The sequence below is a fragment of the Pan troglodytes genome, chromosome X (genome assembly GCF_028858775.2).
Source record: "Pan troglodytes isolate AG18354 chromosome X, NHGRI_mPanTro3-v2.0_pri, whole genome shotgun sequence".
Classification (NCBI taxonomy): domain Eukaryota; kingdom Metazoa; phylum Chordata; class Mammalia; order Primates; family Hominidae; genus Pan; species Pan troglodytes.
This window is the reverse complement of record NC_072421.2, coordinates 131,870,582-131,889,541: the sequence shown is the minus strand read 5'-3', so window position 1 is coordinate 131,889,541 and position 18,960 is coordinate 131,870,582. Positions and strand designations below refer to the sequence as shown.

The following is an 18,960-nucleotide window of genomic DNA, read 5'->3' as shown; positions in this document are numbered from 1 at the left end:
CTAGATGCCCTTTTATCTCTGGAGGGGTGGGGGAACATCTTGATGGACTAACTTCCTTTGGAGCACACTTGGGGGAAATGCTAGGTTAGTGTTTACCCCAATCCTCAATGGTACAGAGGTAAACAATAAGTTGGCAAGATAATTGAATTGTTATCTTAGTCACCTGTTTGGACTTTAGCTGTATTATACAACACTGCTCTGAATAATATGATGAAGTGGTTTTTCCTTTTTTCAGTACTACAGGCTCTGTTACGAAAGTTTCATTTTTAGCCGGGTGCTCACGCCTGTAATCCCAGCACTTTGGGAAGCCGAGGTGGGTGGATCACATGAGGTCAGGAGTTCATGACAAGCCTGGCCAACATAATGAAACCCTGTCTCTACTAAAAATACAAAAATTATCCAGGCGTGTTGGTGCATGTCTGTAATCCCAGCTACTTTGGAAACTGAGGCACGGGAATCACTTGAACCCGGGAGGCAGAGGTTACAGTGAGCCGAGATTGCGCCACTGCACCCCAGCCTGGGCGACAGAGTGAGACTCTGTCTCAAAAAAATAAAAAAATAAAAAATAAACAAAAAAATTGTAAGGTATAATGACATTGTGGTTAGGTAAGAAAATGTCCAATTATTAAGAGATACATACTCAACTACATGGAGGTATGGTGATATGAAGTCTGAGGTCTGCTTTAAAATACTTCAAGCAACAAGAATAAAAGGCCTATATGAAACAAGCGCCACAAATTTAGGTAACTGATGAAGCAAGATGATGGATAGATACATGTTACTAGGCTTTCCAATTGCGGTATGTTTGAAAATTTTCCCAACAAAAAAATTTAAAAATTAATTTCTAGAAATAACTGACATAGCATTCATTAAGTGTTAAAGGAGTAAGCGATCAATAAAGATGCCAACATTTCTTAGAGCTACTTGTTGGTAATTCAGTATGTTTAACAACATGAGACTAAGGCGTATTTTATATTATTTTATTTAAAAAACCTTAAAGCTATGACAAACATTTTAAGAGGCAGCCCTGTGTATGTGTACTTTAAACAGAAAGCCCTGAAAAAAATTTCCTTTAAGCAAGCTTACACAATGTAACATTTTAAACTTAATGAAGTTTGTCACATTCATATCTTCATTTATTTTATTAAACGGCTTGCAAATGCCTTGAAATGTATATAAATCTTCTCAGTATAATTCTCTTAAAGTAATGAAGTTACATAGAGAAATAAGTTTCAGTAACATCAGCATCCTTTATTATATTACAAATAAGTCAAATATATACTTTGCTTTAACATACGAACTACTTTAAATTTTCTGATGACTGGATAAATTTGGGATGTACTCTAAATTTAAAGCAGCAAATCAAGTGTAATGTTGCATAACAAATATAAAAACTACAGACCATTCTTTTTCCTCGTTTAATCTCCTGAAGTACAGTTTTAATATCAAAGTCTCCAAATTCTGCTCTTGATGTTGTTGTGAGCTGGACTGTGCCAGAAGAAAACAACTAGAGAAGAAAAATGCAGGAACATTAACATTCAGAATCCTTATGAGAGAAACATTAAATGTGATAACAAGTGTGTTATATTTAATTTCCAAAGAAAGATAATCTTTCCTTAATAATCAAGTATCTGCTCAAATATTTTTAATATATTTACATGTCTGATTAAAATATAACCAAAATTATGGACATTGAAATAAAATGAGGACTGCCAGTGTGGAGCCAAGATTAAATAGCCTGCTTTAAGCAATGAAAATTTCAACAATGTCACTCTATTCTCAACTATTTTACATTTCCACAAAGTTTTAAAAAATAGTTTAAATTGGCAAATTTCAACCATAGATGCAGATTAGAATCACTCGCGGATTTTTTTTTTTCAAACTAGACATATACGAGATCTATTCCACAGGGTGCCTAGATGCACATATTTTGGAAAAAGCTCACCAGGTAAATCTGACATGCACTCTGGTTAAGAATCTCTGACATAAATAATGTAATTTTAAAAACCTTATCAATGGGATGAGTCATTCAATACAATCTAAGTCAAAGATATTTATGTGTACTGTAAGTCAGGCATGGACCTAAGGATGTCAAGATAAAAACTTATTCTTATCTTCAAGGAATTTAAGAGTCTGTTAGGGAAGATAAGTTCATAAATGAATAATTGTAATATAGAGTGTTAAGTACAACAGAGATAATTATTAGGTTATAGTGAAAGTCTAAAATATATTTCATGACATGCTTATAAAGACAAAATTTTTATAGTTATGAAATAATTAATTACAGATTATCCTAACTACAGTAACTATAATCAGAATTACTTCAAATCCTACTAAAACATAAAGGCTATAATTTAACAAAATCTAAACTTAAGATTTGGGATTATAAGATATACTGTTTATAACTCTAAAATACTAATGCTGGTGGGGGGAAATTTTTTGGTTACTAGCTAAATGATTTAAAAAAAAATCATTTGGGCTTTAGATCACAGGGGAAACAAAGAAAAACAAACAACAAAAAAACAAAATTGGGCTTAAAAGAACCATGCTTACCATGCACTTATAATGGGCAGCTGCCTTCTTGGCATTAAATATATGCAGTTTTCCTCGTGCTTCATTTTCTTCCTCCCCTACATGGCAAAATCCACATTTAGGCCTGGTGTCACTAGGGCTGCTTCTGTGTGGAGACCTATCTCTCTGCAAATGTAAAAGAAAAAACGAACTTAAAAAAAATCATGAAAATATGCTATCGGTATTTCAAGCTTACTTAACATTTCAAATGATGAACTTTACCTATAGATAGTTTAAATGAAATATTCATGGTGCAACAAAAGTAAGAATCCAACAGTTTTTTTTACTTACATAGGAACTACTTTCCATTTCATCTGTTCCATGGGAGGATGTGGACCTGGTATCTTCTGACAGCCCTTTAAAATTAGTTTTTCTTGGCCTTCCTTTGCGACTTTTCTTTTTACTTTTAGGTGATGAGGGCTCCAGTTCATGTTCATTAAAACTTTCTTCTAAATCAGCTGCTTAAAAATGAACAAAAACTTTTTATGGACCAATCTCAAAATAAGTATTAGTTCATGGGTCTTTAGGACATATGTTTCTCCTTAGAATGAAACTGTCTCCAGAAATGAGGAGAAATGGTCTGTGGTATGTTCAATAAAGCCACCCAATGTTTCAGATAAATGCAATAAAAATCAAATACAAATAGTTTAGTAAATTAATTTTTAGAGTTTGCTTTTGCATTATTATTTTTTTTTACCATAGGTTTCAAAGAGTTTGTAAAATTAGAACACTTACCTAGAAAATACACTTACTGTAACTTGGAAAACTAAATGAAAATAAAGTAGATATATCTGTGCTATTCAATGTAGTAGCCACTAGCAACATGTGGCTTTAAAAACTTTAAGTCAGTTATAATTAAATAAAATTAAAACTTCAGTTTCTTAGTCACACTGACCGCACTGCAAGAGCTTATTGGCTACATGTGGCTAGTTGCAACTGTATTAGACAGCACATATACAGGACTGTTGCCACTGTCACAGGAAAGTTTTATTGGATAACACTGGTCTAGATTACTCTTCAAACGATCATGAAAACTGAATGAACAAATTCAACAAGGAAGTCATTTACAATTGAACTAATGGATCAAGTAATTAAACAAATATTAAGTACAAAAAGAATTTCTAATACAAGCAGTAAAAAAAGTATGTTGCAAGTTAGTTGCATATGCTTTAATGAATTAAGCAAAACTTACAGAAATTTGAGAACTGCATTTCTCAGTAATCTGAAAAGAATTTCTACCATAATGAAAGGTGTTTCATCAGTAGTTTACTATAAATATTTTATTTATTGAAGGCCTCTGTATAAGATAATGTATTAATATTTAGTGTTTAAAAGGGTAATAAAAACCAAATGTTCACTTGCCATAGGCTCAAACTATGGAAAGTTTTAGGCACAGCTCTAATATTTTTGCCATTTTTTCCTTTACCATGTTATTGATTATAATTCTAGAGACTAATTTCTCAATGAGAAAGCATATCAACTCCTATGCTCAGATGTTAATATCTTTCCTACTACTTTGAAGGTTGTTTATTAGAAATGAAAGCACATTTATTACAAGAAAAGGGCAATTCAGTTGGTATACTTGAATATATACATAAATTAAGGGAACTACAAGTATTAGGTTGTTTGCAAAACAGTTAATAACAATTTACATGAGTGCAACTTCACATAGCTCTGGTGGGACTTGAGGGAGTTAAAGGGAAAAGGTAAAAGTTATTGCATAGTGTTTTATAGGCAACAAAATAAATTCACGTGAATAACTTCCTGTGAAGACAGAGAAGTCAATTAAAGATGTTGTCTCTCCTTAACACGATAGCAAACTTCATGTCAGAATATACTACTTAATTTAAATATTCAAACTGACAATTTTTAAGACATGGAATTTCACTAAAAGCTGTTAGAATTACTTGCACTTGGCTGGGCGTGGTGGCTCACGCCTGTAATCCCAGCACTTTGGGAGGCCGAGGTGAACAGATCATGAGGTCAGGAGTTCGAGACCAGTCTGGCCAATATGGTGAAACCCCATCTCTACTAAAAATACAAAAAATTAGCCGGGTGTGGTGGCGCACACCTGTAGTCCCAGCTAATCGGGAGGCTGAGGCAGAAGAATTGCTTGAACCCGGGAGGCGGAGGTTGCAGAGAGCCGAGATTGTGCCACTGCACTCCAGCCTGGGTGACAGAGCAAGATTCCATCTCAAAAAAGAATTACTTGCACTTGCCAAATATTAAAAATTCTCAAAATGAAAAATCATAACTGTTTCAATCATTCTAAGACATCTATGTGTATGTATATATAAAACATTGTTTTATACGTATGTATACACATAATATATTCAGTTATCTATTATGAAAATAAGCATCACTAACACCATACATAACACTATTAAATAACATTTAATAGTTGTTTAATAAATAATAAACAAATAAGATGTTTAATAAATAACATTATTAAACATCTATAACATTTAATAATGTTATTTATTAAACATCTATAAAAATTACTTAAGAACTGATTCCATTATCAAGCCAACATGATTAGTTTCCCACATGGCATATTTGTTCTAAATATGAAATCATTCCACAAAAATTTTTAACAACTTTAACATCAATAGTAAAAGTCACGAAAGATTCATATATTTAACTATATTAGACTTTCAAACTGAAAAGTACAAATTAAAAAGTGGTAAATTTGAGCTGGGTGTGGTGGCTCACACCTGTAATCCCAGTACTTTGGGAGGCCAACATGGGCAGATCACCTGAGGTCGGGAATTCGAGACCAACCTGACTAACATGGAAAAACCCCATCTCTACTAAAAATACAAAACTAGCTGGGCGTGGTGGCGCATGCCTGTAATCCCAGCTACTCGGGAGGCTGAGGCAGGAGAATGGTGTGAACCCAGGAGGCGGAGCTTGCAGTAAGCCCAGATCGCGCCACTGCACTCCAGCCTGGGCGACAGAGCAAGACTCCATCTCAAAAAAAAAAAAAAAAAAAAAAGTGGTAAGTTAAAAGGCGAACAATAAACTGGAAAAAGGCCGGGCGCAGTGGCTGAGGCAGTTGGATCACTTGAGGTCACAAGTTCGAGACCAGCCTGGCCAACAAGATGAAAACCTGTCTCTACTAAAACTTCAAAAAAAATTAGCTGGGTATGGTGTCGCATGCCTGTTAACCCAGCTACTAGGGAGGCTGAGGCAGGAGAATCACTTGAACTCGGGAGGCAGAGGTTGCAGTGAGCCGAGATCATGCCACTGTACTCCAGCCTGGGTGACAGAGCAAGACTCTGTCTCAAAAATAAAATAAAATAAAATAAAACAAAATAAAATAAACTGGAAAAATATCTGCTTCTGCTGTACCTCTGACAAAGAATTAGTATCATTATGATATGATAAGCTCATGCAAGATTAAGACCCAAATGGAAAAATAGATCAAGGATATAATCAGATAATTCTCAGAATATAAGTAGTTAATAAGTATAGTTTAAAAATATTTAACTTCTCCAGCATCAAAGTGCAAATTAAGTGATATATCATTTTCACCTATCAAAACAGCAGACTTTAAATAGTTATTAAAAGCTAAAATAAAAACCACAATGAGATACCATCTCACATCAGTCAGAATGGCTATTATTAAAGAGTCAAAAAACAATAGATGCTAGTGAGGCTGTGGAGAAAAGGGAATGTTTATACACTGTTGGTGGGAATGTAAATTAGCTCAGCCACTGTGGAAAGCAGTTTGGAAATTTCTCAAACAACATAAAACGGAACTACTATTTGACCCAGCAATACCATTACTGGGTATATATTCAAAAGGAAACAAATCGTTCCACCAAAAAGACACATGCACTGTTATGTTCACTGCAGCACTATTCATTATAGCAAAGACAAGGAATCAACCTAGGTGTGCGTCAACGGTGGACTGGATAAAGAAAATGTGGTTTGGTGTGGAATACCCTGCTACATGGAATATCCTGTAGCCATAAAAAAGAATGAAATCATGTCCTTTGTGGCAATAAGGATATGGCAGGAACAGAAAACCAAATACAACATGCTCTCACTTATAAGTGGGAGCTAAACACTGGGTTCTCATGAACATGGAGATGGCAGTAATAGAAACTGGGGACTACTAGAGGGAGGAGAGAGGGAGAAGGGCAAGGGTTGAAAAACTAACTATTGGGTATTATGCCCAGTACCTGGGTAATGGCATCATTCATACTCCAACCTCAGTATCATATCGTATACTCAGGTAACAAACCTGCACGTGCACCCCCCTGAATCTGAAGTTAAAAAAAAAAAGGTACAATAAACCCAACAAAATATGTGTTAGAAAGAAAATATAAAACAAGTGCCCCTAAATGGAGAGATAGACTATGTTTCTGAATGAACATGATACACAGAAAATCAGCTCTCACTAATCTGACTTAATGAAATGAAATTTAAAGTTGATTCTGTGGTTTTCTGGAAAATGGACGAGAATACACAAGATGAAAAAAAGAATACACAAGAGTATCCTTTTGAAAAGAAGATATCAAAATATACTATAAAGCAATAGCAGTTAAACCACTGGCACAAGAATAGACATATATCAGTGGAAGAGAATCTCCAAGTTTGAAAACAGACCCACGTGCACATGAAAATTGAAAATATGATAATGGTGGCATTTCAGATGAGTGGAAAAGACATAATGGCACAACTGGATATCCATTTTTTAAAAATGGATACCTCATACTATATGAAAAAGTTAGGAGATGTATTAAAAATCTAATTGTAAAGTAAACTATGAATATAATAGGAGAAAATAGCGGAGAATTTTAAAAAATAATCTTGGATCAGGACATATAAGAAGCCCTAAAGGAAAAGACTGGGAGATTTGACTAAAAATTAGTAACTTTTGTACAGCTAAAGGCACCATAAACTAAGTTAAAAGAAATAAATTGGGCCCGGTGCGGTAGCTCAGGCCTGTAATCCCAGCACTTTGGGAGGCCGAGGCGGGCAGATCACCTGAAGTCAGGAGTTCGAGGCCAGGCTGGCCAACATGGCAAAACCCCGTCTCTACCAAAAATACAAAAATTAGCCGGGCATGGTGGCAGGGCGCCTGTAATCCCAGTTACTAGGGAGGCTGAGGCAGGAAAATCGCTTGAACTTGGGAGGTGGAGGTTGCAGTGAGCCAAGATCGCACCTCTGCACTCCAACCTGGTGACAAGAGTGAAACTCTGTTTCAAAATAAATAAATAAATAAATTGGAAGATCATTTGCATATAGTGGCAGAATATCTACATTATAGAGAACACCTGTATATCAATTTTAAAAAGACAAACCCCAAGAGAAAAATGCACAAAGCAAAGGAAAAGGCAATTCACAAAAGAAGTATAAATGACAAAAAAACATGAACAGAGGCCCAACCTCACCAGTGATAATGGAAATTAAAATTAAATGAAATAATCAGACAAAAATTAAAGACATAATACCTAGCACAGGTATGGGAATTAGACACTGTTGGTGGGAACGTAAACTGGGTAAACAGTTTCAGAAGCCACGTGACAGTACTCATTCCCTGTGTTAAATGCATAGACCCTTTGACTTGGCAACCCCATTTCTAAGACTTTTATCTTACAGAGTCACTCGTATAAGTACATAAGTATATTATGTACAAGGGAAATTGTTGCAGTATTATTTGTAATGATGAAAAAGCAGATATAACCAATTTTATTAATAGATAAATCCTTAGGCCTGGACACAGTGGCTCACGCCTGTAATCCCAGCACTTTGGGAGGCCAAGGCGGGTGGATTGTTTGAGGTCAGGAGTTCAAGACCAGCCTGACCAACATGGTGAAACCCCGTCTCTACTAAAAATACAAAAATTAGCCGGGTGTGGTGGTACATGCCTGCAATCCCAGCTACTCGGGAGGGTGAGGCAGGAGAATCACTTGAACCCGGGAGGCGGAGGTTACAGTGAGCCGAGATCACGCCACAGCACTCCAGCCTGGGAGACAGAGCGAGTCTCAAAATAAAAATTTAAAAAAAGTGAAAATCTTCCTTTCACCTTCTACTTCCACCTGCTCTGTGCTCCTGGTTGGCTCCTCAGTCTCCCTAACCTGCCTCCCTCCCTGACCTCCTGACCTCCCACCCAGAAAAGCACTGTTAACTGCTTCTTTTCTCAACCTCAGTGTATAAGAGCCTCAGTTTGAATCTTGGATCTTCCACATACTGTGTATCTTTGGACCTGAAACCTACGTCAGGGGGTTCTTAAATGAATTACATGAATTAGTGCATGTAAAATACTTAAAACAGTGCCTGGCACATAAGATGCTTTCAATAAATGCTATTATTTTCTCTGCATATGCACGTTTTTTAAAATGATATACACACAAATGGCATTCTAAGCACACTATTCTGCATCTTGCTTTTTCCACTTAATATAGCTTGACAACTTTCCATGTCAGTATATAGGAATTTACCTCCTTCCATATAAGAGCTAATAGTAATCCATCGTATTTAACCAGCCCCCTATGGTTATGACTTGTAAGTTTTCAGTGTTTTTGCTGTTACAAATGTGATGAACACTTTCTCCATTTATCTTTGCTCACTTGTACAGTATCTTAACAGCTTTCATTTGTAAATATGTGTGTATAAGTTGGAAATAGAATAGTAAGAGCTAACATTTGAGCTTTTAAGTTTTCACTATACCAGATATGCTATGTGGTTTATATGCATTATCTCATTTGAGCCTCACAATCATTCCACAAAGTTGTAACGGTCATCTTCCCAACACCCCCTCCACCCACCACCACCCTGTTTTACAGATAAGGAAGTTTAGAAAGGTTAAGTAATTTTGCCCAAGGTCACAAAGCTAGAGAATGGCAGAGCTGGGACAAATATATATGTCAGTGAATAACTACAAGTATGCTCTTAAAATAGTAATATTCATTGTCATGGAAATACACATTTCCATATGCTCCTGGATGTTAGAAAAAGAACAGTTATGCTTATGTATGCACATAATTGGTCTGGAAGGATACACAAGAAACTCACAGATAGTAGTGTTTGCTTTTAGCAAAAGAATTCAGAAACAGATACAAGGGCACGGGTGACAGGAAAGCCTGATTTTTGTACAATGTTCATGTATCTATTCAAAATAAATACGATAAAAAGTAAAACTTTACACTTATATTCACAGCTGCAATTTCTAAAAATCCAGGCTGATAAGGCAGGCGACAAAATAGGGTTGTCCTCCTTCCCGAGCCACCAAACATTCCCAGCCTCTTATCAGCACAGCTTGCAGATGTCTGTGTCACGTTAGAATGGCCAGGCCCCTTTCTATTACCCTTCTGTTCTCCTCTGGTATGGCCTCTATGGGGAGGGGAATGCCCAACGTACCAGGACACCAACTCTCTTCCTAGTATTGTAAAGCCCTGTCTGTCCCTTTCCTGATTCTCTTCTCTTAGTAACCAATGTTTTCCTCATCTTACAACTTCCTGGTTTATGCTCCACCTTCCTCCTCCTAAGTTCTCACATCAGTTAACAGTGTGAAGTAGAAAGGATATCTGGACAGAACATCTGAAATTGCCACTTACTAGGTCTTAACTTGGTTAAGTTACTTACCATTCACAAGTGTCTTCATGTGTCAAATGGGACTAATGTTAATACCTTTCTTACAAGGCTGCTTTAAGAAATTACTTGTGAAAAATGCTTTGTAAACTATAAAATTCTATTTAATTGTTAGTTAATACTCTTGGCATATCTTGTGTAGACTGTAAGCTCTTTGTCCACATGGGGACTTTAATTCTCCAAGGTGCTCACACCTTGTAGGTACTCAATAAATGTTTGTCAGAGTTAAAAAAAAAAAAGAAAGAAAGAAAGAAAGAAAGAAAGAAAGAAAGAAAGAAAGAAAGAGGACAGGCATTAAGATTGAGGCAAGCATCACCACCTCTGCTTTGAATCTTCATGGTTGCTGCAAAAGGAAAACTGGAGGATATTCGCCCTGCCTTTTCCAGTGTAAATGTGATGTGCATTTACTCTGTATGTGCGGAGTCATTTGTGAACTCAGCTTCCTGCTTTTTCAGGAAAGGTATCAAGTAAATGATTTATATATATATAAATCATTTATATATATATAAATCATTTATATATATAAATGATTTATATATATATAAATCATTTATATATATAAATCATTTACTTGATATACTTGATATATATATATATACATACACATGCACATACAAACATGCATATATACATACACATGAATATACAAATTTGTAACATACACCCAAAATATATTATTACTAAAGTGTGCTAAAATGAAATCTGATGTCTGGGATTACTTCGAAATAATCCAAATGAAGAAAGTGAGTGGGGGGTAAAGATGAAACATTATGCTGTTATTTCTACTTTTGCCTAAGTTTGAAATTTCCTATAATGAAAGCTTGTACAGTGTGCTAAATCACAGATGAGCATACACAATGCCTAACACAGTACTCTGCACATGGGTGAATCAGAAAGAATATGGAGTCGGCCGGGCGCGGTGGCTCATGCCTGTAATCCCAGTACTTTGAGAGGCTGAGGTGGGTAGATCACCTGAGGTCAGGAGTTCGAGACCAGCCTGGCCAACGTGGCAAATCCCTGTCTCTACTAAAAATACAAAAATTATCTGGGCGTGGTGGCAGGCACCTGTAATCCCAGCTACTTGGCTGAGGTGGGAGGATCGCTTGAACCCGGGAGGTGGAGGCTGCAGTGAGCCGAGATCGCACCACTGCACTCCAGTCTGGGCGACAGAACGAGACAGACAAACAAAAAAAGAATATGGAGTCAGTTTTACATGGTGCGAAGACCACAATATGAATACACTACTAAAATTTTCCAAGTTAAAGTACAAAGAATTTAAATTCCATTGTCATCTAAGGAAGTGCACATGAAAAAATGGTGATAAATGCAGGTGGAAGTTTAAAGGAATAATAATGATATAGAACACAGTATTTACAGACATCTTCAAGATATCGTGGGTTTGGTTCCGGACTACCACAGTAAAGCAAGTTATCGCAATAAAGCAAATCACATGAATCTTTTCATTTCCCAGTGCATTTAAAAGTTATGTTTACACTATATTGTAGTCTACTAAGTGTATAATAGCATTATGTATAAAAAAAGGGTATGTACCTTCATTAAAAATACTTTATTGCTAAAAAATGCTAACAATCATCTGGGCTTTCCAGTAAGCTGTAATCTTTTCACTGGTGAAGGGTCTTGCCTTGATGCTGTTGGCTGCTAACTGATCAAGGTGGTGGATGGCTGAAGGATGGGGTGGCATGACAATTTCTTAAATTAAGACAACACTGAAGTTTGCCGCATTGATGGACTCTTTCTTTTGTGAAAGATTTCTCTATAGAATGAGATGCTGTTTGATAGCATTTTACCCACAGGAAAACTTCTTTCAAAATTAGAATGAATCCTCTCAAACCCTGCCACTGCTTTATCAACCATGTTTACGGAATATTCTAAATCCTTTGTTGTCGTTTCAACAATGTTCACAGCATCTTCACCAGAAGTACACTCTATCTCAAGAAACTACTTTCTTTGTTCATCCATAAGAAGCAACTCCTCATCTGTTAAAGTTTGATCATGAGATTGCAGCAATCCAGTCCCATCTTCAGGCTCCACTTCTAATTCTAGTTCTCTTGCTATTTCTACCACATCTGCAGTGACTTCCTCCACCGAAGTCTTGAACCTCTCAAAGTAATCCGTGAGGGTTGGAATAAACTTCTTCCAAATTCCCGTTAACATCGATATGTTGACCTCTGCCCTTGAATCACAGATGTTCTCAATGGCATCCAGAATTATGAATCCGTTCCAGAAGGTTTTTAATTACCTTGCCCAGATTCATCACAGAAATCACTATGTATGGCAGCTACAGCCTCATGAAATGTATTTCTTAAATAATAAGACTTGAAAGTCCAAAGTACTCCTTGATCCATGGGCTCTACGAACTGCGGAATGAATGCTGTACTAGCATGCATGAAGACAACATTCATCTCCTTCTAGATCTCCATCAGAGCTCTTGGGTGACCAGATGCATTGTCAATAAGCAGTAATATTTTGAAAGGAATCTTTTTCTCTGAGCAGTAGGTGTCAAGAGTGGGCTTAAAATATTCAGTAAACCATGCTATAAACAGATGTGCTATCATTCATTTATAGAGCATAAACAGAGTAGATTTATTGTAATTCTTAAGGGCCCTAGGATTTTTAAAATGGTAAATGAGGATTGGTTTTAAAGTCACCAGCTGCACTAGCCCCTAACAAGACTCAGACTGTCTTTTGAAGCTTTGAGGCCAGGCATTGACATCTCTCTAGCTATGAATGTCCTAAATGGCATCTTCTTCCAATACAAGGCTGTTTCATTGATATTAAAAATCTGTTGTTTTGTGTAGGCAACTTCATCAATGATCTTAGCTAGATCCTCTGTATAACTCAGTATAGTTTCTACATCAGCACTTGCTGCTTTCACCTTGCACCTTTATTGTTATGGAGACTTCTTTCCTTAAATCTAATGAACCAACCTCTGCTAGCTTCAAACTTTTCTTCTGTAGATTCCTCACCTCTCTCAGCCTTCATAGAATTGAAGAATTAGAGGCTTGCTCTGGATTAGGCTTTGGCTTAAGGGAATGTTGTGGCTGGTTTGATCTTCTATCCAGACTACTAAAACTTTCCCCATATCAGCAATAGGGCTGTTTCACTTTCTTATCATTTGTGTGTTCCCTGGAATAGCACTTTTAACTTCCTCCAAGAACTTTTCTTTTGCATTCACAACTTGGCTGTTTGGTACAAGAGGCCTAGCTTTTGGCCTGTCTCAGCTTTCGACATGCCTTCCTCACTAAGCTTAATAATTTCAGCTTTGGATTTAAAGTGAGAAAGGTACAACTCTTCCTTTTACTTAAACACTTAAGAGGCCATTAGAGGGTTATTAATTGGTCTAATTTCAATACTGTTATGTCTTAGAGAATAGGGAAGCCCAAAAAGAGGGAGACAGATGGAGAATGGCTGGTTGGGGAAGCAGCCAGAACACACACCACATTTATCAATTAAGTTCACTGTCTTACATGGGCACGGTTCATGATGTCCCTAAACAATCTGCAATAGTAATATCAAAGATCATTGATCACAGATCACCATAACGGATAAAAAAATGAAAAGGTTTGAAATATTGTGAGAATTACCAAAATGTGACAGAAACAAAGTGAGCATATCCTGTCGGAAAAAATGATGCTGAAAGACTTGCTCAATGCAAGGTTGCCACAAACCTTCAATTTGTAAAAAATGCAGTTATCTGTGAAGCACAATAAACTGAAGTGCAATAAAATAAGGTATGCCTGTACTGAGCCATTGTTTAGAGTTGTACACGCATTATTTTTCATTTAATCCTTAGAATAATCCTATGAGGTAGGTTTTTAAAAAAATCCCCCAAATTTTACAGATGCAATATCTAAGGCTCTCCTCTGAGAGCGATCAAATAATTTGCCCCAGATCATGTGCCTAGGATGTGGCAGAGCTAAGATTCAAATACAGACCTTATTTCAAAGCCCATACTCTTAACCAGTGTATAATACTGCCTTCCCAGTACTTCATAAGTCTATTCAATGCTACTCAACTTAAAGGTTTTTAAAGAGCTTAATACCAACATCAGAATCTCCCTATATTTCCATTTAATAAAAGTAATGCAAACTGTGGCCAGGTGCGGTGGCTCACGCCTGTAATCCCAGCACTTTGGGAGGCCAAGGTGGGCGGATCACGAGGTCAGGAGATGGAGACCATCTTGGCCAACATGGTGAAATGCTGTCTCTACTAAAAACACAAAAATTAGCTGGGCGTGGTGGCGCTTGCCTATAATCCCAGCTACTCGGGAGGCTGAGGCAGGAAAATCACTTGAACCAGGGAGGCAGAGGTTGCAGTGAGCTGAGATCGTGCCACTGCACTCCAGCCCGGGCAACAGAATGAGACTCTGTCTCAACCAAAAAAACAAACAAACAAACAAACAAAAACAACCAATAAATGAATATTAAAGCAGGTAAAGGCTTCAAATCTACATAAATTATAACATTTTTAAGATACTTTTAATATAATTATGGTGACCCTATTTCCTGAAACATAAACTGAGTTATATCATTTGACAAGCAATTTCTAATATAAAGTTTCAGAACTGTTCATTAGGGAATCCACCAGGTCCTTGAATAAAATACAGACTATAGCCTCCAAGGTTAGGCACAAAAGATTCCTTTACACCATCTCAGAAAGCATGGGATTTTGTGGTCACTGTAATTCTAACACTTATCACCACTTTATCTTTTTAAGTAATTTCAGACTTATAGAAAAAGTTGTCATAAAAATTCCTGTATACCCTTCACCCAGATTCTAAAAATAATATTTTACCACACTTGCTTTATCATTCATTCTCTCTCAATATCCATACACATTTTTTCCTGAAAGGTTTAAGAGTAAGATGCAGCCATGATGTCACCACTGTATTTTAATGTTTGTCACATATCTGTCACTTAATTATGTCCTCCCCCACTCCCCCTAAACAAAAATTATATATATATTAGTCTCATTTGATACATGAGGACACTTTGCCTTGTGAATAAGTTAACCAAGTTAAGACCTAGTGGGTGGCAGTTTCAGACTTTCTGTCCAGATACCCTTTCTACTTCACACTGTTAAATGATGTGAGAACTTAGGAGGAGGAAGATGGAGCATAAACTAGGAAGATGTAAGATGAGGAAAACAGTGGTTAAGAAGAGAAGACAATCAGAAAAGGGACAGACAGGGCTTTAGAATACTAGGAGGAGCGTTGGTGTACTGGTAAGTTGGGCATTACTCTCTCCAATTTACCACACTCAAAAACCTTATAATCACATAAAATGGTTCTATTTCTGACATCCCTATGTCACACTCTGGGACCACAAATGCTTGTTTTCCTAAGTACTTTCATTCTCATTGTTCTTCAACCCTATTAGGACCTCCAGTCCACTGATACCTTCTTGTTTCTTGTTCTCCTGCTGTCACTTCCCTCCCTATCTTGCTCAAACTGCTCTCTTGCAAATATCCTAAACTCCCATATCCCTTTACTTCGTTAAACTCACTTGGCAAGATCCCAATTTTTATTTACCCAACTAGCCACTTTCTCTATGCACATACAGGATCCTGAATTACTGGTGGAAAAGTCACATCACTTGACTGTTGGGAACCACTACATAAACTCATGGGTACTAACCTCAACAGGGCCCTCAACCTATTCTGGAAACCTTACATTTCTCCAGGCAAACTTCCTCTCCCAGTCTTCAGAGCTATTCTTTCAAACGGTTCTCTTTCCTTCAGCTTCCAACTCTCACACCTTTTGCTACATTCTCCTTCACAGAGAAGGCAGACCAGAAAGGAGCCACTTATCCTCTTCGTTCCCTCTTATTACAGTGGAAATGCCCTTCTATCACAGGCCAATTGTTTTGCTTGGGTGCTGAATCCTTTTTCCTTTACCTTCAATCTCTTCCTGCCCATAGCATCCCTTCTCTTAAGGGTCTATGTATCAATTAATTCTCCTCCTTTAAAAAAAAAAAAAAAAAAAGCAAAGGCTGGGAGGGTGGCTCAACGCTTGTAATCCCAGTACTTTGAGAGGCTGAGGTGGAGGACTACTTGAACCCAGGAGTTCGAGACCAGCCTGGGCAATGTGGCAAGACCCCGTTTTTACAAATAAAAAATGTAAAAAAAATTAGCCGGGTGTGGTGGCACATGCCTGTGGTTCTAGCTACTCAGGAGGCTGAGGTGGGAGGATCACTTGAGCCTGGGAGGTTGAGGCTGCAGTAAGCCGTGATTGAGCCACTGGATTTCAGCCTGCGTGATAGAGTGAGACCCTGTCTCAAAATAATAAATAAAAATAAAAGGCAATTAAGTGAAAGAGGCCAATCTGAAAAAAGCTATACACTGTATGATTCCAACTATGACATTCTGGAAAAGGCAAAGCTATGGAGACAGTAAAAGTATCAGTGGTATCAGTATCAGTGGTTGCCAGAGGTTTGGGAGGGAAAAGGTGGAGCACAGGGGATTTTCAGGGCAGTGAAATGATTCTGTATGATACTGTAATGGTAGGTATGTGTCATTATACACATGTCAAAACCCATAGCATGTACCACACCAAGAGTGCACTAATTTAAACTATGGACTTTGGGTGATAATGATGTGCCAATATTGCTTCATCCATTGTAATAAGCGTACCACTCTGGTGTGGGATGTTAATAGTGGATAGGCTGTGTGTGTGTGTGTGTGTGTATGTTAGGGGTTGGGGAACAGGAGATACACAGGAACTCTGTACTTTGTGCTCAATTTTGCTATAAACCTAAAACTGTTCTAAAAATAAAGTCTATTAATTAAGGGAAAAAAGCCACCCTTTAACTTCCTTCTAACTATTCCCTGCCCCTTTACAAGCAAACGTATTAGGAGGCTTACCCGTGTTACTATTAACATCCTACACCAGAGTGGTACATTTGTTACAATGGATGAACAAATATAGGCATATCATTATCACCCGAAGTCCACAGTTTACATTAGGGTACTCTTAGTGTGGTACATTCTATGGATTTTGACATGTATGTAACATGCCATGTCACAAATCTCCAATTTCTCACTTCCCATTTATCGAGGTGCATATCAATACGGCTTTTGCCCCTATTACTCTACCCAATCTATTTTCTAAGGTCACCCATGGCTCCGTTGTCACTGAATCCAATGGATACTTTTTCAACAGCCCATGAAGTTGACCATTTGGTTCCTTCAGGAACTACTCTCTTCCTTCCTTTGGTTTCCAGGATGTAACACTAATCTGACTTTCCTCTTACCTCTCTAGCCATTCTTTTTCTCTCCCTTTGCAGGCCCATCCTTCTATACCAAGCCTTTAATTGTTAAAGTTCCTCAAGGCTCAGTCCTAGGCCCTTTCCTCTTCTGAACGCTCTCCTTAGGGGATTTTTCCTCCACTCACAAGGATGCAATTATCTATACTCACACTTGGCAAATTTCTATCTCTAGCCAAGATCTCTATTCTGAGAACAAGAACCATATAATCAATCCATCTGCTTCTCTGATATCCCCACTTAGCTAGCTCATAGGTACCTCAAACTTGATCTTTCAAACTTAACTCATCAACTTTCCCCATAAGCTTACTTTACCTCTCCTGTTATCTAAGCAAGTGGCACCCTCCGTCACCCATTTGCATACGCCAGAAACCTTGGAGTCATCTCCAATATCTCTTTTCCCTTATCCCTATATTGGATGCACCTACTAAGTCCCATCAATTCTATCTTCAAACACCCTCTCAAATTTGTCTACCTCTGCTCATCTCCGTAGTTACAACTCTAGTCCAAGCCTTCTATCACTACTAACCAGGATTCCTGCAACAAGCCATTCTCTTTGCTTAAAACCCTCAATTACCTCTTGCTGTTCTTAGGATAATATTCAAAATCCCTACCATTGTGGCCCATGTATTCTTCTCCCAACCTCATATGCCACTCTACCTATCATTTTTGTTTGTTTGAATAAGAGACAGGGTCTCACTCTGTTGCCTAGGCTGGAGTGCAGTGGCATGATTGTAGCTCCCTGCAGCCTTGAAATTCTGGGCTCAAGTAATCCTCCTGCCTCAGCCTCCCGAGTAGCTGGGACTACAGGTGCACACCATACTCAGCTAATTTTTAAATTTTTTATAGAGAGAGGGTCTTGCTATGTTGTCCAGGCTGGTCTTAAACTCCTGGCCTCAAGCCATCTCCTCACTGGAGCCTCCCAAAATGCTGGGATTACAGGCATGAACCACCATGCCTGCCTCTATCTATCTTTTACTTACATAGCTTTCTATCAATTCCTTGGAAGCATCAAGTTCCTTCCTGTCTAAGTCTTCAAAGATCCTGTTCCTTCTGCATAGAATGTGCCTCCAATCCTCTTTAGTCTTTTAAGACTTAATTTAAATGAAATTTCCTCATAGGTCCCCCCAAACATTTGCTCATGGCACTCTAATTTCTCATTCATGGCATTTATTACAATTGTAACCTATTAATTGTGCAACTATTTATTTAATGTACATCTCTCATATTAGACTTCAAGCTCTTTGGGGCAGAGACCCATCTAATTTATCCCTATATCCCCAATTACCTAACAGGCCTGGCAAATAGTAGCTGAAATATATTTACCAGCTTGTATATAATTCTGGAAGGACTCTGTCCTCAGTTAACTGTCACCATTGATAGGGGAGATTTTTTTTTTTATCAGAAATGCTTTCTTTTTATTTTGGAGACCAAGTCTTGCTCTGTCACCCAGGCTGGAGTGCAAATGGCGTAATCTCAGTTCACTGCAACCTCCGCCTCCTGG

General features: G+C 37.6%; 1 protein-coding gene across 7 annotated transcripts in view; it reads right to left on the bottom strand.

The window, feature by feature from the left end:
* PHF6 (PHD finger protein 6) overlaps positions 1 to 18,960 on the bottom strand; it is a 55,619-nt gene that overhangs the window by 12,245 nt on the left and 24,414 nt on the right. For 3 of the 7 annotated variants that reach the window (XM_003317700.6, XM_003317701.7, XM_063804308.1), the window contains 3 exons: positions 2,863 to 3,029; positions 2,554 to 2,697; positions 1,403 to 1,507 (listed from right to left, as the gene is read on the bottom strand). In XM_003317700.6, coding sequence (XP_003317748.1) covers positions 1,403 to 1,507; positions 2,554 to 2,697; positions 2,863 to 3,029 — 416 coding nt within the window. Of the gene's footprint in view, positions 1 to 1,230; positions 1,508 to 2,553; positions 2,698 to 2,862; positions 3,033 to 18,960 lie in introns of those variants that run through there. The other 4 variants (XM_009439653.5, XM_009439655.5, XM_009439654.5 and 1 more) reach the window with 2 other exon arrangements.